The 14,651-nt window shown below is 41.1% G+C and overlaps 1 protein-coding gene across 2 annotated transcripts; it reads left to right on the forward strand.

Annotated features, from left to right (window-relative positions):
* Nucleotides 1–522: 522 nt before the first annotated feature.
* pgm1 (phosphoglucomutase 1) lies at nt 523–9,907 on the forward strand. Of its 2 annotated transcripts, XM_086269317.1 has the most exons (12): nt 523–850; nt 3,424–3,449; nt 3,507–3,586; nt 3,706–3,849; nt 4,063–4,188; nt 4,382–4,572; nt 5,374–5,528; nt 5,627–5,742; nt 5,836–5,971; nt 6,293–6,476; nt 6,825–6,959; nt 9,081–9,907. In XM_086269317.1, exons 1-12 carry the CDS (start codon nt 605–607, stop codon nt 9,168–9,170), a joined length of 1,629 nt encoding a protein of 542 aa, XP_086125443.1. In that variant the 5' UTR covers nt 523–604; the 3' UTR covers nt 9,171–9,907. The 2 variants fall into 2 exon arrangements, with proteins under 2 accessions (XP_086125443.1, XP_086125442.1); XM_086269316.1 differs by having other exon boundaries at nt 524–850; nt 3,424–3,586.
* The last annotated feature ends 4,744 nt before the right edge of the window (nt 9,908–14,651 follow it).

The raw sequence follows: 14,651 nt of genomic DNA on the forward strand, positions 1-14,651 counted from the left end.
AATGTATGTATAACACTATTTAGATCTTTTAAAAAATGCAAAATATTATTGTTTTTGGTGTTAGTGGCTAATACATCTCAGACACTTAGGGGATGGATGAGATTTCAATAAATCAGACCATTGATCAAAAAGCTGGGTGTGTGACTTTTAAAAATATAGTGCAAATAAAACAACACAAATAACATATTTTTGTATTATTTAATATCCAACATGAGCTCCTGAGTTGTGATTAGAGCGTTTCATCAGTAACTTTATCTTAATGTTGGTGGGGGGCGTATCCCTACGGTTTCTAGAGTTTTGCCTACAGCCCTGTGGACATTTTCCCCACATATTGCAGTTATAAAAATTCATTTTTAAGCAATATCCAAGAATGGCTGAAAAGCTGTATGAATTTTGACTTTTCTACCTTTCTGTTTGCGCTGTTGTTGAGACTGAAGAACTCTTCCTTGATCCCTCCTTTCTCTTTAAACCGGGAGGGCGGGTGTTTGAAGGGGGGAGTTGCCCGGTGTGTACGTGTGGCTGCTCCGACGCTGCAGTCGCCTGCTTGTCGGACCGGACTGCGGATTACACGGGGGTGACCATTGGTGCTCGCTGGGGGTCAAAAATGGTGAAAATTACGACAGTGAAGACCAAGCCGTACACGGACCAGAAGCCCGGGACTAGCGGTCTGAGGAAGAGGGTGACGGTGTTTCAGCAGAACCAGCACTATGCGGAAAACTTCATCCAGAGCATTATCTCTGTCATCGAGCCTGCCGAGCGCCAGGCGGCCACTCTGGTGGTGGGAGGGGATGGGAGGTTTTTCATGAAAGACGCTATTCAGCTGATCGTCCAGATTTCAGCTGCCAACGGGGTCAGTAGCAGAACGACATGTTGTTCACCTTTGCTGTCCTTGCTGTATGTGTGCGTCTAGCTCACTGAGTCTGTTCCTATAGAATAGCTTGTAAGCTAGCAGGCTCACATCAAGCTAGCTGTCAAGTATATCAGATGCATTCCTAAATAACTAGTCTGTTGATTAGTTTGACATTATTTGGTTAGTTTAAAAATTAAAAGTTTGCTACATAGAAAGCTAGAGTAACTTAAGTAGCTTAATGCTAACCGAGAGAACGACCAAATGCTCAAAATATTTACTGTCAGGTCATGTATTATTAACTTGTTAGCATAAATATACGTATTTAAACATGGGTTACGTTCTGCATATTAAAATGTTTCGAGAGGTGCTGTTCAGTTCTATATTAAATGGGTTCATGTAAAGTTATGCAATACTTTAAAGTCAATGACTACAGTTGGGGTGGCTAATCAGCTGCTCTTACAAGCTCTCTTAACCACGAGAGACAGCGCTGAATCCTGAATGACATTCCTGCCTGTATCTGCGCCTTGATATTGGCCCCAGTTCATTCAAACTGTGTTTATGGAAAACTACTTGACTGTTCCATAAGGTCCAAAGCAGTCAGTGAATCTTTGGCACGTATCGCCATCCCCCCTCTGGATTTCCATGCGCTGTCTCCGGTAGCCTGCTTGACCGTGGTGATCTTTTGGATAAAGTGCACGAAGGAGGTCGCTTGCATGTCAGACCCTTACCTCTGACATTTACACCCTGACTCGCCGTTTTTCAATCATTGGATATATTTTTAGGCTCTTGGTCCGTCTTGCCCAACTCTCTAAAAGGGAACAAAACGGGTTTAGATGTTGGGAAAGAAGGCACGATAAGCCAACGTTGTGATGTTTCATTGAATGTGTGGTTACTGGCTGATGTTACTCAAACGATTTTAGGCCATCGGGGGGCGTGGTCTGCAGCCGGTCACGTTGCTCTGCATATGTCTTGTGCATAAATGAGAGATGCACAGTGAGAATGCATCAACATAATATTATCAAACCCTATTACCTTCTTATTTATTTGCAAGGTAACCTCCTCACTCTCTGAGAGGACATATTCATTGTAGTCTAGCCTCGATCTGTGACCTTCCTTCTCATTAGATGGCCTCTGTCCTTCTTGTAGCTAATGCAAAGAAGCATTGCTAAATGGAGGGTTCATCTAATGAAAGTAGGTGTAAGTTGCACGAAGATGGCAAATCTTGGTGGGCATTTGTAATATTAGGAAATCTGGGTGAAATTGTATCATAAGTTACACAGAGATGCACTACTGCCCGTGTGATTGCACAAAGCAAACCATTGTGTGGTTAAATAGACCGCGATAATGCCATCATTTCAAAACTATAAAAGGAGTCAAAATATAACCTATTCTGCAGCACTTGTAAAGCACTGGGCAGCAGGGCCAGCTCAGGTCATAATATAGCTGGCTATAAACAAATGTGATTTGTATGGTGGCCCTGAGAGGTCAAATGCACTGCAGCTTATAAACACAATACAAATCTAAAAAAAATGCTGCAAAAGTACACAAAACGCAATAGAAGTTGAATAAAAAAATGACGGAGGTGACAGAAAACTGAAACATGTGAAGGAATGTACCGAGATCAACTTAAAAGAAGTTGAGGATTCATCTATGTTGTGCTTTGGAAAAAAGACTCGAGCTAATGTCTTTCAATCGCATGATTCATTTAATACTGCATATATGTTTTCTGTTAGGTGTTTAGAGCAACTTGTCATGCACATTATTGTCTCCTCTTAATTACTCCTGTGGTGTTTTGTGAACTGTTTTTTCCTATTTGCTGATATTTTCTCAAGTTGCAGTATGTTTGACCTCTCAGGGCCACTGTAGATTTGCACTTACTGAATTTAAAACATATATAAATGCACACACATCTCTCACTTTGAGGGTCTTACAGGGACAAACTTTTATAGCCAGCTGAAAGCAGCAGTTTTGTTAAATCTGAGTTTCATTATAGTGTAGACTCATCACTCATTAATAAACTGCTACTCGGCTCGGGATTTCAGATTTGAATACCCTTAGTGTGTTAGAGGACCTAATATTGGCTGTAAGAGCCAGTCTGGTGCTACTCACAGCTGCTGTTCAGCTGATCTAACCACTTGGTATTGGGCAATACTATTGTAAAAAGTTTAATAACATAGTCAGGGGCGAGCCCTTGCAAGCTCTTGCATGTAAACAAAATTTATAATGAAATATAAAATGCACAGCTACCCAGTATAATGGTGCAAAGATGGGTGAAATAAGTTCAAGCTGTCATCCAGCAGCAGTGTTTTGGGTTAGCTCCAATAATGATTTGCAAAATCTGACGTATTAAAATAAATAAATAAATAACAAAACTGGAATAATTCAGGATGGATGTTGGAGAAAGGTGTGGATAACCTTCTCAAGGTTAGTCAATGGAAAAGGTGTTTAATTTAGTCTTTTGCATGGAGCATCAGTACCCTTATTACTTCTACATTATGGTTGGAGCTGTGAACAAACACACACTTTTGCCTGTGTCCATTAATTTGCACGTGTGCATCTGTTCCTGCCTGCAGATAAATCACCTAGTGATTGGTCACAATGGCATCATGTCCACCCCAGCAGTCTCCTGTGTGATCCGCAAGAGAAAAGCAGTGGGTGGCATCATCCTCACAGCCAGTCACAACCCCGGAGGCCCCAATGGAGACTTTGGCATCAAGTACAACATTTCCAGCGGAGGTGAGACAAGTGCACAGACCCACTGTTTCTCTAATCACTATAGTCCAAGTCATAGTTTGCTCAATGTTCCATATTTGGGCATTGCCTGGTTTCTAACCAGTGTTTAACTTTGAACGTAGGACCTGCTCCAGAGGGCATTACAAATAAAATATTTGAGATCAGCAAAAGCCTGCAGGAGTATCACATCTGCCCAGACCTCAAAGTGGATTTGTCTAAGATTGGCAAGCAGACCTTTGAAGTGGACACTTTCAAGCCCTTCACAGGTAACAGACCCACGGATGCAGAATCCTATCTTTAACTGAAAGATGAAGAATTAGTTAAATTAATACCAACGTCTTGAACTCTCTTCTCTTTGTAAACACATGTTCTAGTCTATTCAAATCTTGAATACATGTTGCTTTGTAATTTCATGTACTGCTGTGATTTGTACCAGGACTTGTGTGCCAACTTTGCTTTTCCCTCTTGATTTATCTCAGTGGAGATTGTGGACTCAGTTGATGACTATGCAGAGATGCTAAGGGGGATCTTTGACTTTGCTGCATTGAAGGAGCTTCTTTCAGGAGCCAATCACATTAATGTCAGACTGGATGCCATGCATGGAGGTAGGGATGAGCATGTATTAAATCGGTCATTCAAACAGTGGATGCTAGTTCCTAAATTGAATAAATTACCAACAGGCAACACAAACGGAAATAATCTTTGTGCATCACAGTGTAAAGGAAAGTTTGTTCCGTTAGTGACCATGGCAGCATGTGATGTGTGATCCTTTATTAATGGCGCTCTTACTCCCTCTAGTGGTTGGTCCTTATGTGAAGAAGATAGTGTGCGAAGAGCTGGGGTCTCCAGCAAACTCTGCAGTCAATTGTGTGCCCCAGGAAGACTTTGGTGGTCACCACCCTGACCCCAACTTGACCTATGCTGCTGACCTGGTCAAAACCATGAAAGGTGGAGAATATGACTTTGGAGCTGCATTTGATGGTGATGGTGTAAGTTCTTCAGCATTCCCCTAATAAAGGATCATCTAACAGCTGTATTGGCAAGAGCTGGGCGGCAGAGTTATGAAGTCTGGACCTGGATATCAATCTGTGATATTAAATCACTCAGAATGTATTTAATCTAATAAGTTTTCATTCAAAGTTTATATTTTCTTTATTACATGAGTCAATCACAATTTTAGGCCTACTTCCCAGAGTGAGATTGAATTTTGGAACAGCACTTAATGTGGATTGTTTTTAGTTAGCCGTTTTCCTCACCCTTCCTCCTGACAGCTTCATGTTTCATGAAAGGAACAGACCAAATGCTTAACAAAGAAATCACGAGAACTATTTGGTAAACTTGTCTTCAAAATTATCAATATAATCTAAGAAATGTTTTACAAAAATTATATACTTTGGGATTTGAAGGGTTTTAAAAGCTTTTTTTCAGGAAGTACTGACACTAAACCATCTGCTGCCGATTACCAAATCGGAATCAGCATACTTTATTAATCCCTAGGGAAATTATGTGGGTTACAGTTGCTCCAGTACAGTAACATTAACAAAAACAGACTAGACTATTTAACAGTACAATATGTTAAGATATAAGGAATAGCACAATATATACAAATCACCAAATAATAAATATCCAGAGTGTGATTATAAAAAAAATCAAGAAAATTGACAGCTACATTAGAAAAAGGTAAAGAAAAGGGTGTGTGCAAAAAGGATGTAACTATTGCAGTGTTTACAGTGTAAATGAATAAAGTAATATCACAGCTCAGGATTGCCATCTTTTTGTCCCCTCTTCAGGATCGCAACATGGTGCTGGGTAAACATGGCTTCTTTGTGAACCCCTCGGACTCTGTGGCTGTCATTGCTGCCAACATCAAAAGCATCCCGTACTTCCAGAAGACCGGCGTCAAAGGACTGGCCCGTAGCATGCCTACCAGTGGAGCCTTGGACAAGTAAAAACCAAAACAGTTTTTATATTTTTGGGTAAATTGGAAAAAGTGCAAATCAAGAATCTTCTTTTTCCTTATATGATGTAATCTGTGTGTTTCAGTGTGGCTAAAACGCTGCAGATGGACCTGTATGAGACTCCAACTGGCTGGAAGTTCTTTGGGAATTTGATGGATGCTGGTAAACTCTCTCTGTGTGGAGAGGAGAGCTTTGGCACTGGTGAGACTCGGTCATCACATTTTTCTTTTTTTAGCTTTGACACCAGTAAGAATTGCCCCTCACCCAATCACATCTCTCTATGCTAATAAACAGGCTCGGATCATATCCGTGAGAAGGACGGCTTGTGGGCGGTGCTTGCGTGGCTGTCAATCTTAGCCACCAGGAAACAGAGCGTGGAGGAGATAATGAAAGATCACTGGCAGAAGTTTGGCAGGAACTTTTTCACCAGGTCAGAGGAGATGCCTGCATTACGATTTATGAAATGAGAGTTTGAATCCTAAAAGATGAGGGTTTTTAAACACCATTGACAGTGTTAAGAATTTTTAAACACCACTGTCAAAACATTTTTTAAAAAACTCTACTTGAGACTATGCAGGAATGGCGCCTTTCAGTGGCAAATTGGAGAAATGCAGCACAAGTGGAGTGCAACAGTTATAATTAAACTTTCTTTACTTTTGTCTCTTCAGATTAAAAATGTGTCATTATCGAAAGTAGTTGAAAATGAGTTCCTATGTATATTTTTAAAATCTTGGTCTAACTTCACTTCCAGGTACGACTATGAGGAAGTTGACTCAGATGCTGCCAATAAGATGATGAAGGATCTGGAGGCGGCAATGTTCGATCCGTCCTTTAAAGGAAAGAAGTTCTCATCGGGTGATAAGACCTACGAGGTGGCCATCGCTGACAATTTTGCCTATACAGACCCTGTCGATGGGAGTGTTTCCAAAAACCAGGTGAGCAGCCTGCAAAACAGACCCCATTAATATTTGCAGTCCACAATTTACACAATATCCTGCAACAGTGCTCCGCTTGCCTCATGTTTTAGAGTTGTTGGGGGGTTTTTTTCCACTTCAGATGCTACTAAGAGTCTGTATCCAATTTAAAACAGATTCCATATTAAAATCAGACCTGCTAATGATGCGTTTCAAAAGCTGGCAAAATACCTGATGAGGTCATACCCCTGTGCATACACACATGGAATAACTCCCACCTCGTACATTATATAACCACATGTTACTGCTCAGTCGATATTTGAATTTGTCACCATCTCTTACATCTTTGTTTCTCTTTCGCACTCCCAGGGCCTCCGAATCATCTTCTCCGACGGTTCGAGGGTCATTTTCCGTCTCAGCGGTACAGGCAGTGCTGGAGCAACCATCAGGCTCTACATAGACAGCTACGAGAAGGACGCGCAGAAAATTTACCAGGATCCACAGGTGAGGACAGAGAGGAGTAATCCCAGCTGGTTGGATCCAGGGAGGAAAAAGATTAGACAATGAAGTCATCAGATAGGAAAATAAACAGTTACAAAGTTTTTTTTCTTTTTTCACGAATCTTTTTTATTTGCGTGCGTGTGAATAATTGTTTAGGAGGGAGGTCAAGGTCAAGGTCAAATTTATTTATATAGCACATTTCCAACAGCCGATGCTGCACAAAGTGCTTAACAATAACAATAAAATTAAAAACTACAGTGTAATACAATAATAACAATAGAAACAATAAAATAGAAGAATTGAAACAATACTAACTAATTCAGATAAATCCAGAATGCTTGGGTCATAATGTGTTAAAAGCCAGAGCGTAAAAGTGTGTCTTTAGTAAAGATTTAAATTGCTCAAGAGTTTGAGCAGATCTAATATTAAAGGGGAGACTATTTATAAAGGTTGTCAGCCCTTTATCCATCTACATCACAGCAGTTTAATATTCACATGGGCTTCTCAACCTTTTGGGTTGCCTGGAATGATCAGTAACGTGTACGATGGCCAGCTAGCACTGGGTGGAGCCCTCAACAAAAAAAACAGGCTGAGAGATTTTATTCAACATGGGAGATGAGATGATGGAGATGTTTGGCCAAGTTTTGACTTATGGCACCTTATCTGGACTGGTAAGAAAAAATGAAGAATGCAAGTTCCAACTAGACACACTTCATAAAATAATTTTGAATGGTGCAGACAGGGAGGTGATGTAGTACAAGAAAGAAAAAAGTTCTGCTCCAGCTCTTTATCCTTTTCAGCGCTTGGACACTATGAATGAACAGATAAGCAGAAACATACTGCTTCAGAATCAGAGCTTGACAGATAAATAGCCAGCAGGTTAATGGTTCAGTTGGCTGACTTTGGGTGGGTTTGATTTACACACCCATGGGGTGATCTCCTTTCTGTGTGGATTTAGAGAAGAAAAAGTACCTCACACAAAACTGATACAAAAAGCGCTTATTTTATGAATCCGCTGCGTCGTGTTTTGTCACAGTTAATAGTGTTCGATGTTGGTCATGTTTTAGATTCTTCTAATTTAATCGTTCTTAAAAAATAGTAGATGTAAGAATATAGAGTTGAGCCCATAGGTTGTTGGGCAAGGCCACACTTTTTGTAGTTTTGCCTCTGTAGACCACCGAAGTGGATTTGACATCAATCAGTCATCACTCTGTGATAGAAGTGCAGATTTCCAACTCACAAATAACTATATTGACAAGCAGTTTGATGGCCAGGTGAGGCCTGTTAAAAAGTTGGTAATAATAATAATTGAGAGACACCTTAATGAATGGAAATGCAGGTTTACAAGTAGCTGCAAACCACTGGTGGTGGTTGTTGTTTTTAAATTAGATTTGGATTGAGGACCATGAAGGTCAGAAAGTCTGCACAGTTTGGGGGTAAAAAAGTGGAGAGATGAAATCAAGATTAACTTTTTCAATGGTGGGAAGAGAAAAGTAAGGAGAGACGACTCATAATTCCGATGTTGTGGCTGCCATTGGAACTGGATTACTAGTGCTTATTGATGATGTGACTGCTGATAGAAGTAGCAGGATGACTGTAGTCTCTGCTCAGATTCATTTAAAAGCTGCAAACAGACAGAGCTTTGCAGTGCAAATGGATAACCGCCCAAAGCGTACTGCAAAAGCAACACACGTTTCTCAAAGCAAAGAAACGTGATATTCTTCAATAGCCAAGTCAGTCACCTGATCACAAGACCGTGGTTCCCAGTTGCTGAATAAAAGTAAATGTCTATCAGGATATCTCAGGGGGGAAACTCAGAATTTGAAGATGTCTGAGGTATTAAAAACAATATTTAAATGTAAAATTAAAGTAATTTGTCCACTTAAAACTGAGCTTCTTAAAAAGGGGCTTAGCATATTTTGGACCAAAGTAGTTTTATTTTGGCAGCTCTTCAGTTGGGCCTTGCTAGTTGAGGTTTCTGCTCATAGCTCTGATACTGGCGGCATTAACGGCAGCTTAGCAATACAGAACCAGAAGAAGCTGCTTTGTACTGAAGGACTTCTATAAACTGAATGACCTGAACAGGAAGTCCGACGTTCGCTGTTCTTTATGTATCTCGTCTAGGCGATCCTGGCTCCTCTGGTAGACATCGCCCTCAAGCTCTCCCAGCTCCACGAGAGGACTGGACGCACCGGCCCGACTGTGATCACATGATTCCGTTGCCACACTGCCTCCGCTCATGCTCAGCAACAGGATACTGACACTCTGTCTGGGGTGACGCTGCCCTTGAATGCTGTCTTGGCTTCAGTTCCTAGCTCTTTTTAAAGAAATAGAGCTGGACAATAACATGCAGGGTGAATACATGAGCAGCTCTTAATTTTTGCATAAAGTCATCCATTTCCTGTCTCTAGTGCTAGTACCCAGTGAGCTTTAATGGTGTTTTCTTTGAAATGTTGGTGAACATCTGCCTGAGGGTTCTGATCTTGTCCTGTAAGCTTAAAATGACATAAATGCATTAGATCATGTTCCGATGTTATGAAGAAAAGATTGGACTTTAGAAACAAGTTTGCTTCAGTAACATGCTCTGTGTTCATTTCAAGAAAAAATGTGCTTAATGTAATGTCAGGAATAATAATGTTGTTGTCCTGCTCTGTTCCTAAACTATATATCATAAAACTGAAAAAGTGCCACACTGACCATAGTTGAGCAGTTAGGGGAAACCTCACCCCTTTCCCTCCACTCCCCACCCCCATACTGACCTGGTGCCTTCTCCTCCTCCTGATCTCCAAAACCACCACATTAGCCTAATGGGATACACCAAACCACAGTTACTGTTAAACCAACACGTCCACCAGTGAATAAAAGAACCTTACATAAAAGGGCCGTAGTCCTGTTTCTTTGTTCTGTTGTTTTTTTTTTTAAATGTTTGTCTAATAAATTCTTGTCATTCATTCGTCTGTCATATTCTCACAAATATGGAGCGGCACTGTACCTTTTCTTCTTGAAAACAGCAGGTATTTAGAGAAGTGGTAACTGCACAGAAACAGATTAAGAAAACAAAGCATTCAAAAGGCAAATGTGAAAGTGTATGTGCGTGTGTGTAGGGTTGTTTAGTGATTGCTTTTTGTTCAGTTTGAAAGTTATTCTATGTAAACGCCGAGATCTTTTCCAGCAGAGCGCGAGCCAAACTGTAGGACGAGCCTGAAGTGCTTCCAAGACGACGATGCCTCTCCAAAGACATTCCTGAGGAAAGCGAAGTATAAACTGATGCGTTCTCTCCCTCCCTCGCAAGTCTTCTTGTTTTAGCAATGGTCTCTGTAATCCTACCAATTAGTTATAGTGGCAGGAAGTTAAAGGATCCAAAACTATGTAACGGCAAATGGAATTTTTTATTTTTAGGGGGGGTGTAGATCAGGAGAAGTTAGGTACTGTATTAGTGGGAACTTTGTTCTCTTTACATGATACACATTTGAAGTTGGTGGCATTCCTCTTCACTCTAAACACAAACAGCTCTACCTGTTTGCACAAATGCCTCCAAAGCCTATAGCAAGTAATTAAAGTTCCTGAGCTGGACTTAACTGTCCAGTCAAGTTGTATTTTCTTGCGGCTGTCTAAAGAGTTTCTTGTTTGATGACATTATGTTACAATTGACTGTTAATACACATTTCCTGTGATTTTTTTTCTTTCTTTTTTTTAAATGTTATTTCAATTTTTTAAGGCTTTAAAACATTTCACGTGGCGCTGTTTTCTATTAAGAGCCATTTCTGAGTAAATGTTTCAAATCTTTCATCTCTTGTTTACGTTAAGATTGCAGATAGGGGGGTTTTAAGGCTGATTGCTAGTCTTCAAAGGTACGTTTGGGACGTATAACTGCCCTAAACAGTTCCTCTCCATCCCCTTAGGAGTCGCAGTAACTGGGTGGAAACGTTTTCATGCTGCATTGTTCAGACCCTGTCAGGCTGACATAGCGCAAAGCATAATGTGTTCCCCTTGTTTGGCTCATAATGGCTTACAGGCTCTATTTGGATTGGCTGTCATTACATCAGGTAATCGCAATAAGGCTTACATTAAGCTGACCTGGTCCAAAGCTATTAGATATCCAAATGGCTTTCTCTGGAGCTGGCATGGTGCCGTGTGGGTTTTTTTTTAAGAGCAGCCTGTTCATTGCTTTCATACAAGAAGAGGGCGATGTGGCAGACAAAGACACTATTCTCAAAGGCTTTTTGCTCTCTAGTCATGTTAATATAAAGTATTTGAAGTAAAGTAAGAAATAGTTTTAGTAACACTTAAATACATGAGATCCTTTTACTCAGTCATCTGTATCACAATTCAAGGATTGACCTTCATTTTCTAGGTAGTTTGAGAATGCTGAAGGTTAGTATGCTGAATGTAATCAGATTCTGAGGTAGTTTTGACTGTTATGTGCAAAAATGAGCAGCTCTTCTGCTGCACTCTGTGTGATGCATACATGGCATGGTGATGCTTCGGTTAGCACTATCACCTCACAACAAGAAGATCATGGGTTTGAATCCTCAGGGTGACTGGGACCGTTCTGTGAGGAGTTTGCATCTTCTCCTTGTGCCTACGTGGGCTCTCTCCTCCTAAAGATGAAGCATTTGTTGGAGATCTGATTGTGAAATCTGCCTTTTGTTTTAAATTGTCTCTTTTTTTGTTACCACCCTGTAACAAAAAACACATTTCTTCCTATTTTTTTGTTGAGTGTTCAAAAATGCCAAAGTTAACACAGACATTACAGTAGATAAATAGTATCTGAAAGTAATGTCTTTAAAAATCAGGGAAAAACATCCAGTCCCAGTCCCCAAGAAATGGACTGGTTCTTATACGGCGCTTTTCTACGCTATCTGAGCACTCAAAGCGCTTTATACAACTAATTCATTCACCCTATCACACCCATTCACACAAGCACTTTTTTTTCTAAACTGTTAGTGCCTATCTAACATTCATACGCATTCACACTCTGATGGATGCATCGGAGATCAACATGGGGTTAGTATCTTGCCCAAGGATCTTTGGCATGCAGAGTGGGATCGAACCACCAACCTTCCGGTTAGTAGCTGCTCTACCACCTGTAGCTACAGCTACAGCTCAAACCCTCTATCACTGGGTTAAAAGACCACAGGCCTGTTGCCCGGATGTCTCTAGTCATGAAATCTTTTGAGAGATTGGTTGTGACCTAGATGTAGGACATCACATGTCCCCTGCTGGACCCCCTGCAATTTACCTGCCGGTCCAACGGTTCGGTGGATGATGTCAACATAGTGTTGCACTACATCCTGCAACACCATGACTGCCCTGGCACAAATGCTAGAATTCTGTTTATAGACTTCACTTCAGCTCTTAACACCATCATCCCTCAAGTCTTCCACTCCTAGCCTCCATCTGTCTGTGGATCACAAACTTACTGACAGACAGGAAGCAGATGACATGACGGTTATCAAACTCATCAAGGATGGCGATGAGTCTGCATACAAACATGGGGTTGAACAGCTGGTCCTGTGGTGCAATCGGAACAACCTAGAGCTCAATACGCTCAACACTGTAGAGATGACAATGGATTTCAGGTGGAACCTTCATCCAGAAGTGGTCACCCAATATAGACACAATCGTCAAAAAGGCCCAGCAGAGGACGTTCAACCTGCCTCAGGAGATCTTCAACAATCCAGCCTGTTCTCTGCTCATCCATCACTGTATGGTTCAGATCAGCCACCAAACAGGACAAGAACAGACGACCATGAACAGTGAGGTCAGGAGAAAAAAATCACTGGTGCCGACCGACTTCCCCTCAATTCAGGATTTGTATAAATCCAGAATACGGAAACAAGCAGGCAACATCAGTGCAAGACCCATCACACCCCATTCCAAGTCCTCCCCTCTGGAGCACTGTACAGCACAGCAAGCAGATATATGTACAGTGTTTTTCCACAGGTAGTCACTCTGATGGACACTAATGACACTCACACAGCGTCTGTACCTAAAATATCCACCATCAAAGTGTACTGTATATACTGTTTTGTTTTATCTTATCTTATCCGTCCATCCATCCAGCTCAGTTCCTTGTGTATGTGTAGACATACTTGGTCAATAAAGCTGATTGTCATTATTATATTTTAAGTCTGCTGATGCTTTATCTAAAAATGTAATACCCATTACACTGAATACAACAACTGAAGAAATGTAAAATTTCAAGAAGTTTTCAACACCAATCCTTCCATGTCTGTGTCTGTGTACAAGTTACTGCATATGAACTGCATTTGCATTCTGTGTGCTCTGTTTATATGCATTTTAAGGTGGATTTGTGTGCGCTCTCTGTACCTGCATTGTGCATCTTGCTTTTGTTTTCATTTGGTACAAAGAGCAGATGAATGTTACTTCTCATAAAAACACCTTCCATGGCTGCTGTGAAGCATCTCTCATGTGCTGGCCTTCTTTTTAATTACTCACTGTACAGCAATAAGCCAAAAAACAAAAACAAAAAATCAGCACAAAACCCCCCCAGCTCAGAATAGGCGTGGGTCAAGAGACCTTTGAAGGTATTCTGTGGTCTCAGGATCCAAGACCACGGAAACAGATGACCCAGTTTTGAACCACATCTGCCCGTTATAGGCCCTTTAAGCAATGAGCAGAGGTTAGGATGGGCGCTTTGATCTGTCTTTTGCTCATGCTGTTCCATTGGTTCCACAGTCCCAATGAAAAGTCTTTGCTCTACTTATATAATGTAAATGACACTATATTGTATATATTTTTAATCTAAAGACTGGAAAAACATAGTGTTTTTATTTGATGTTCTAGTTCATTTTCTAGATGTGAACAAGTTTGAGCTCAGTGTGTGATTTTAAAAATGTCTTAGACACCCTAAAAAATGGCATTGATGGATGTAGAGGCACCGCATGAGTCATCGCCATCTTTACACTCTCAACTTTCCGGGTGTGGAGCTGAAGTGTACAGGATGATGTGTGAGGCTATAAAAACTGGGACAAGATGAGTTCTGACCACACAGTTTTACCAAACATTGCACGGAGCCTGGATGTGGTCCAGTTAGAATCCCTTCCAACTCTTCCTCTGGCTCTGCAGGTAATAAGTCAACAAATACTCCAGGAGACACCACACTTATGCGGCCCATTGTCCTGTGGAGTGTGTGTTTGATGAAGGGGCTATGGGGAAACGTGTCAGAATTTAAGATGAAAGAAACGTGGGTGCTGAGGTCTTACCACAAATCAACAAGCTAAAATTTACTGTTGCAGACGAGACAAAAAAAAGTCATTCTCGCATCGCTCCATTTATTCCCACTCCATACACAAATACAAACAAAACAAAGAAGATGTACACAACAATCAACTGCAGCCCTTTACTCTCCTGCTCACTGGAACTTCACATGATTTAGGACCTTGTAGAGACAGGAAAAGGACAATAAAGCGTTGCCTTGGCACCGTTGCATACACTGACCTATTTCCTGGAGTTTCTCTTGTAGGAAATTTGATATCTTTTCAGTTCCTAATTGTATATCACAAAGGTGCTGCCTGCTCACAGTGAAGAACTGACAGAGGGAAAGAGGCCCCTGCAGTTCTGCATGATGCATGCTGTTGTATCAGCACAGATTGTAGTGTGTTCCTTAAGAAGTTACATTTTGTTTTGGGGGGTTGGTGGGGGTGAACACAGACGACGCAGTGAGGCCAG

This window comes from Aulonocara sp. 'chitande type north' Nkhata Bay, linkage group LG17 (assembly GCF_057382095.1).
Source record: "Aulonocara sp. 'chitande type north' Nkhata Bay isolate Kocher_YH1m ecotype deep benthic linkage group LG17, A_spYH_male_GT1.1, whole genome shotgun sequence".
Classification (NCBI taxonomy): Eukaryota; Metazoa; Chordata; class Actinopteri; order Cichliformes; family Cichlidae; genus Aulonocara; species Aulonocara sp. 'chitande type north' Nkhata Bay.

Excerpts from the sequence above, each read along its gene's own strand:
- pgm1 (XM_086269316.1), top strand. The coding sequence starts at position 605 with ATGGTGAAAATTACGACAGTGAAGACCAAGCCGTACACGGACCAGAAG. Across the intron at positions 5,529-5,626 it reads ACCAGTGGAGCCTTGGACAA|TGTGGCTAAAACGCTGCAGA; the intron begins GTAAAAACCAAA and ends TGTGTGTTTCAG. Across the intron at positions 5,743-5,835 it reads AGAGGAGAGCTTTGGCACTG|GCTCGGATCATATCCGTGAG; the intron begins GTGAGACTCGGT and ends GCTAATAAACAG.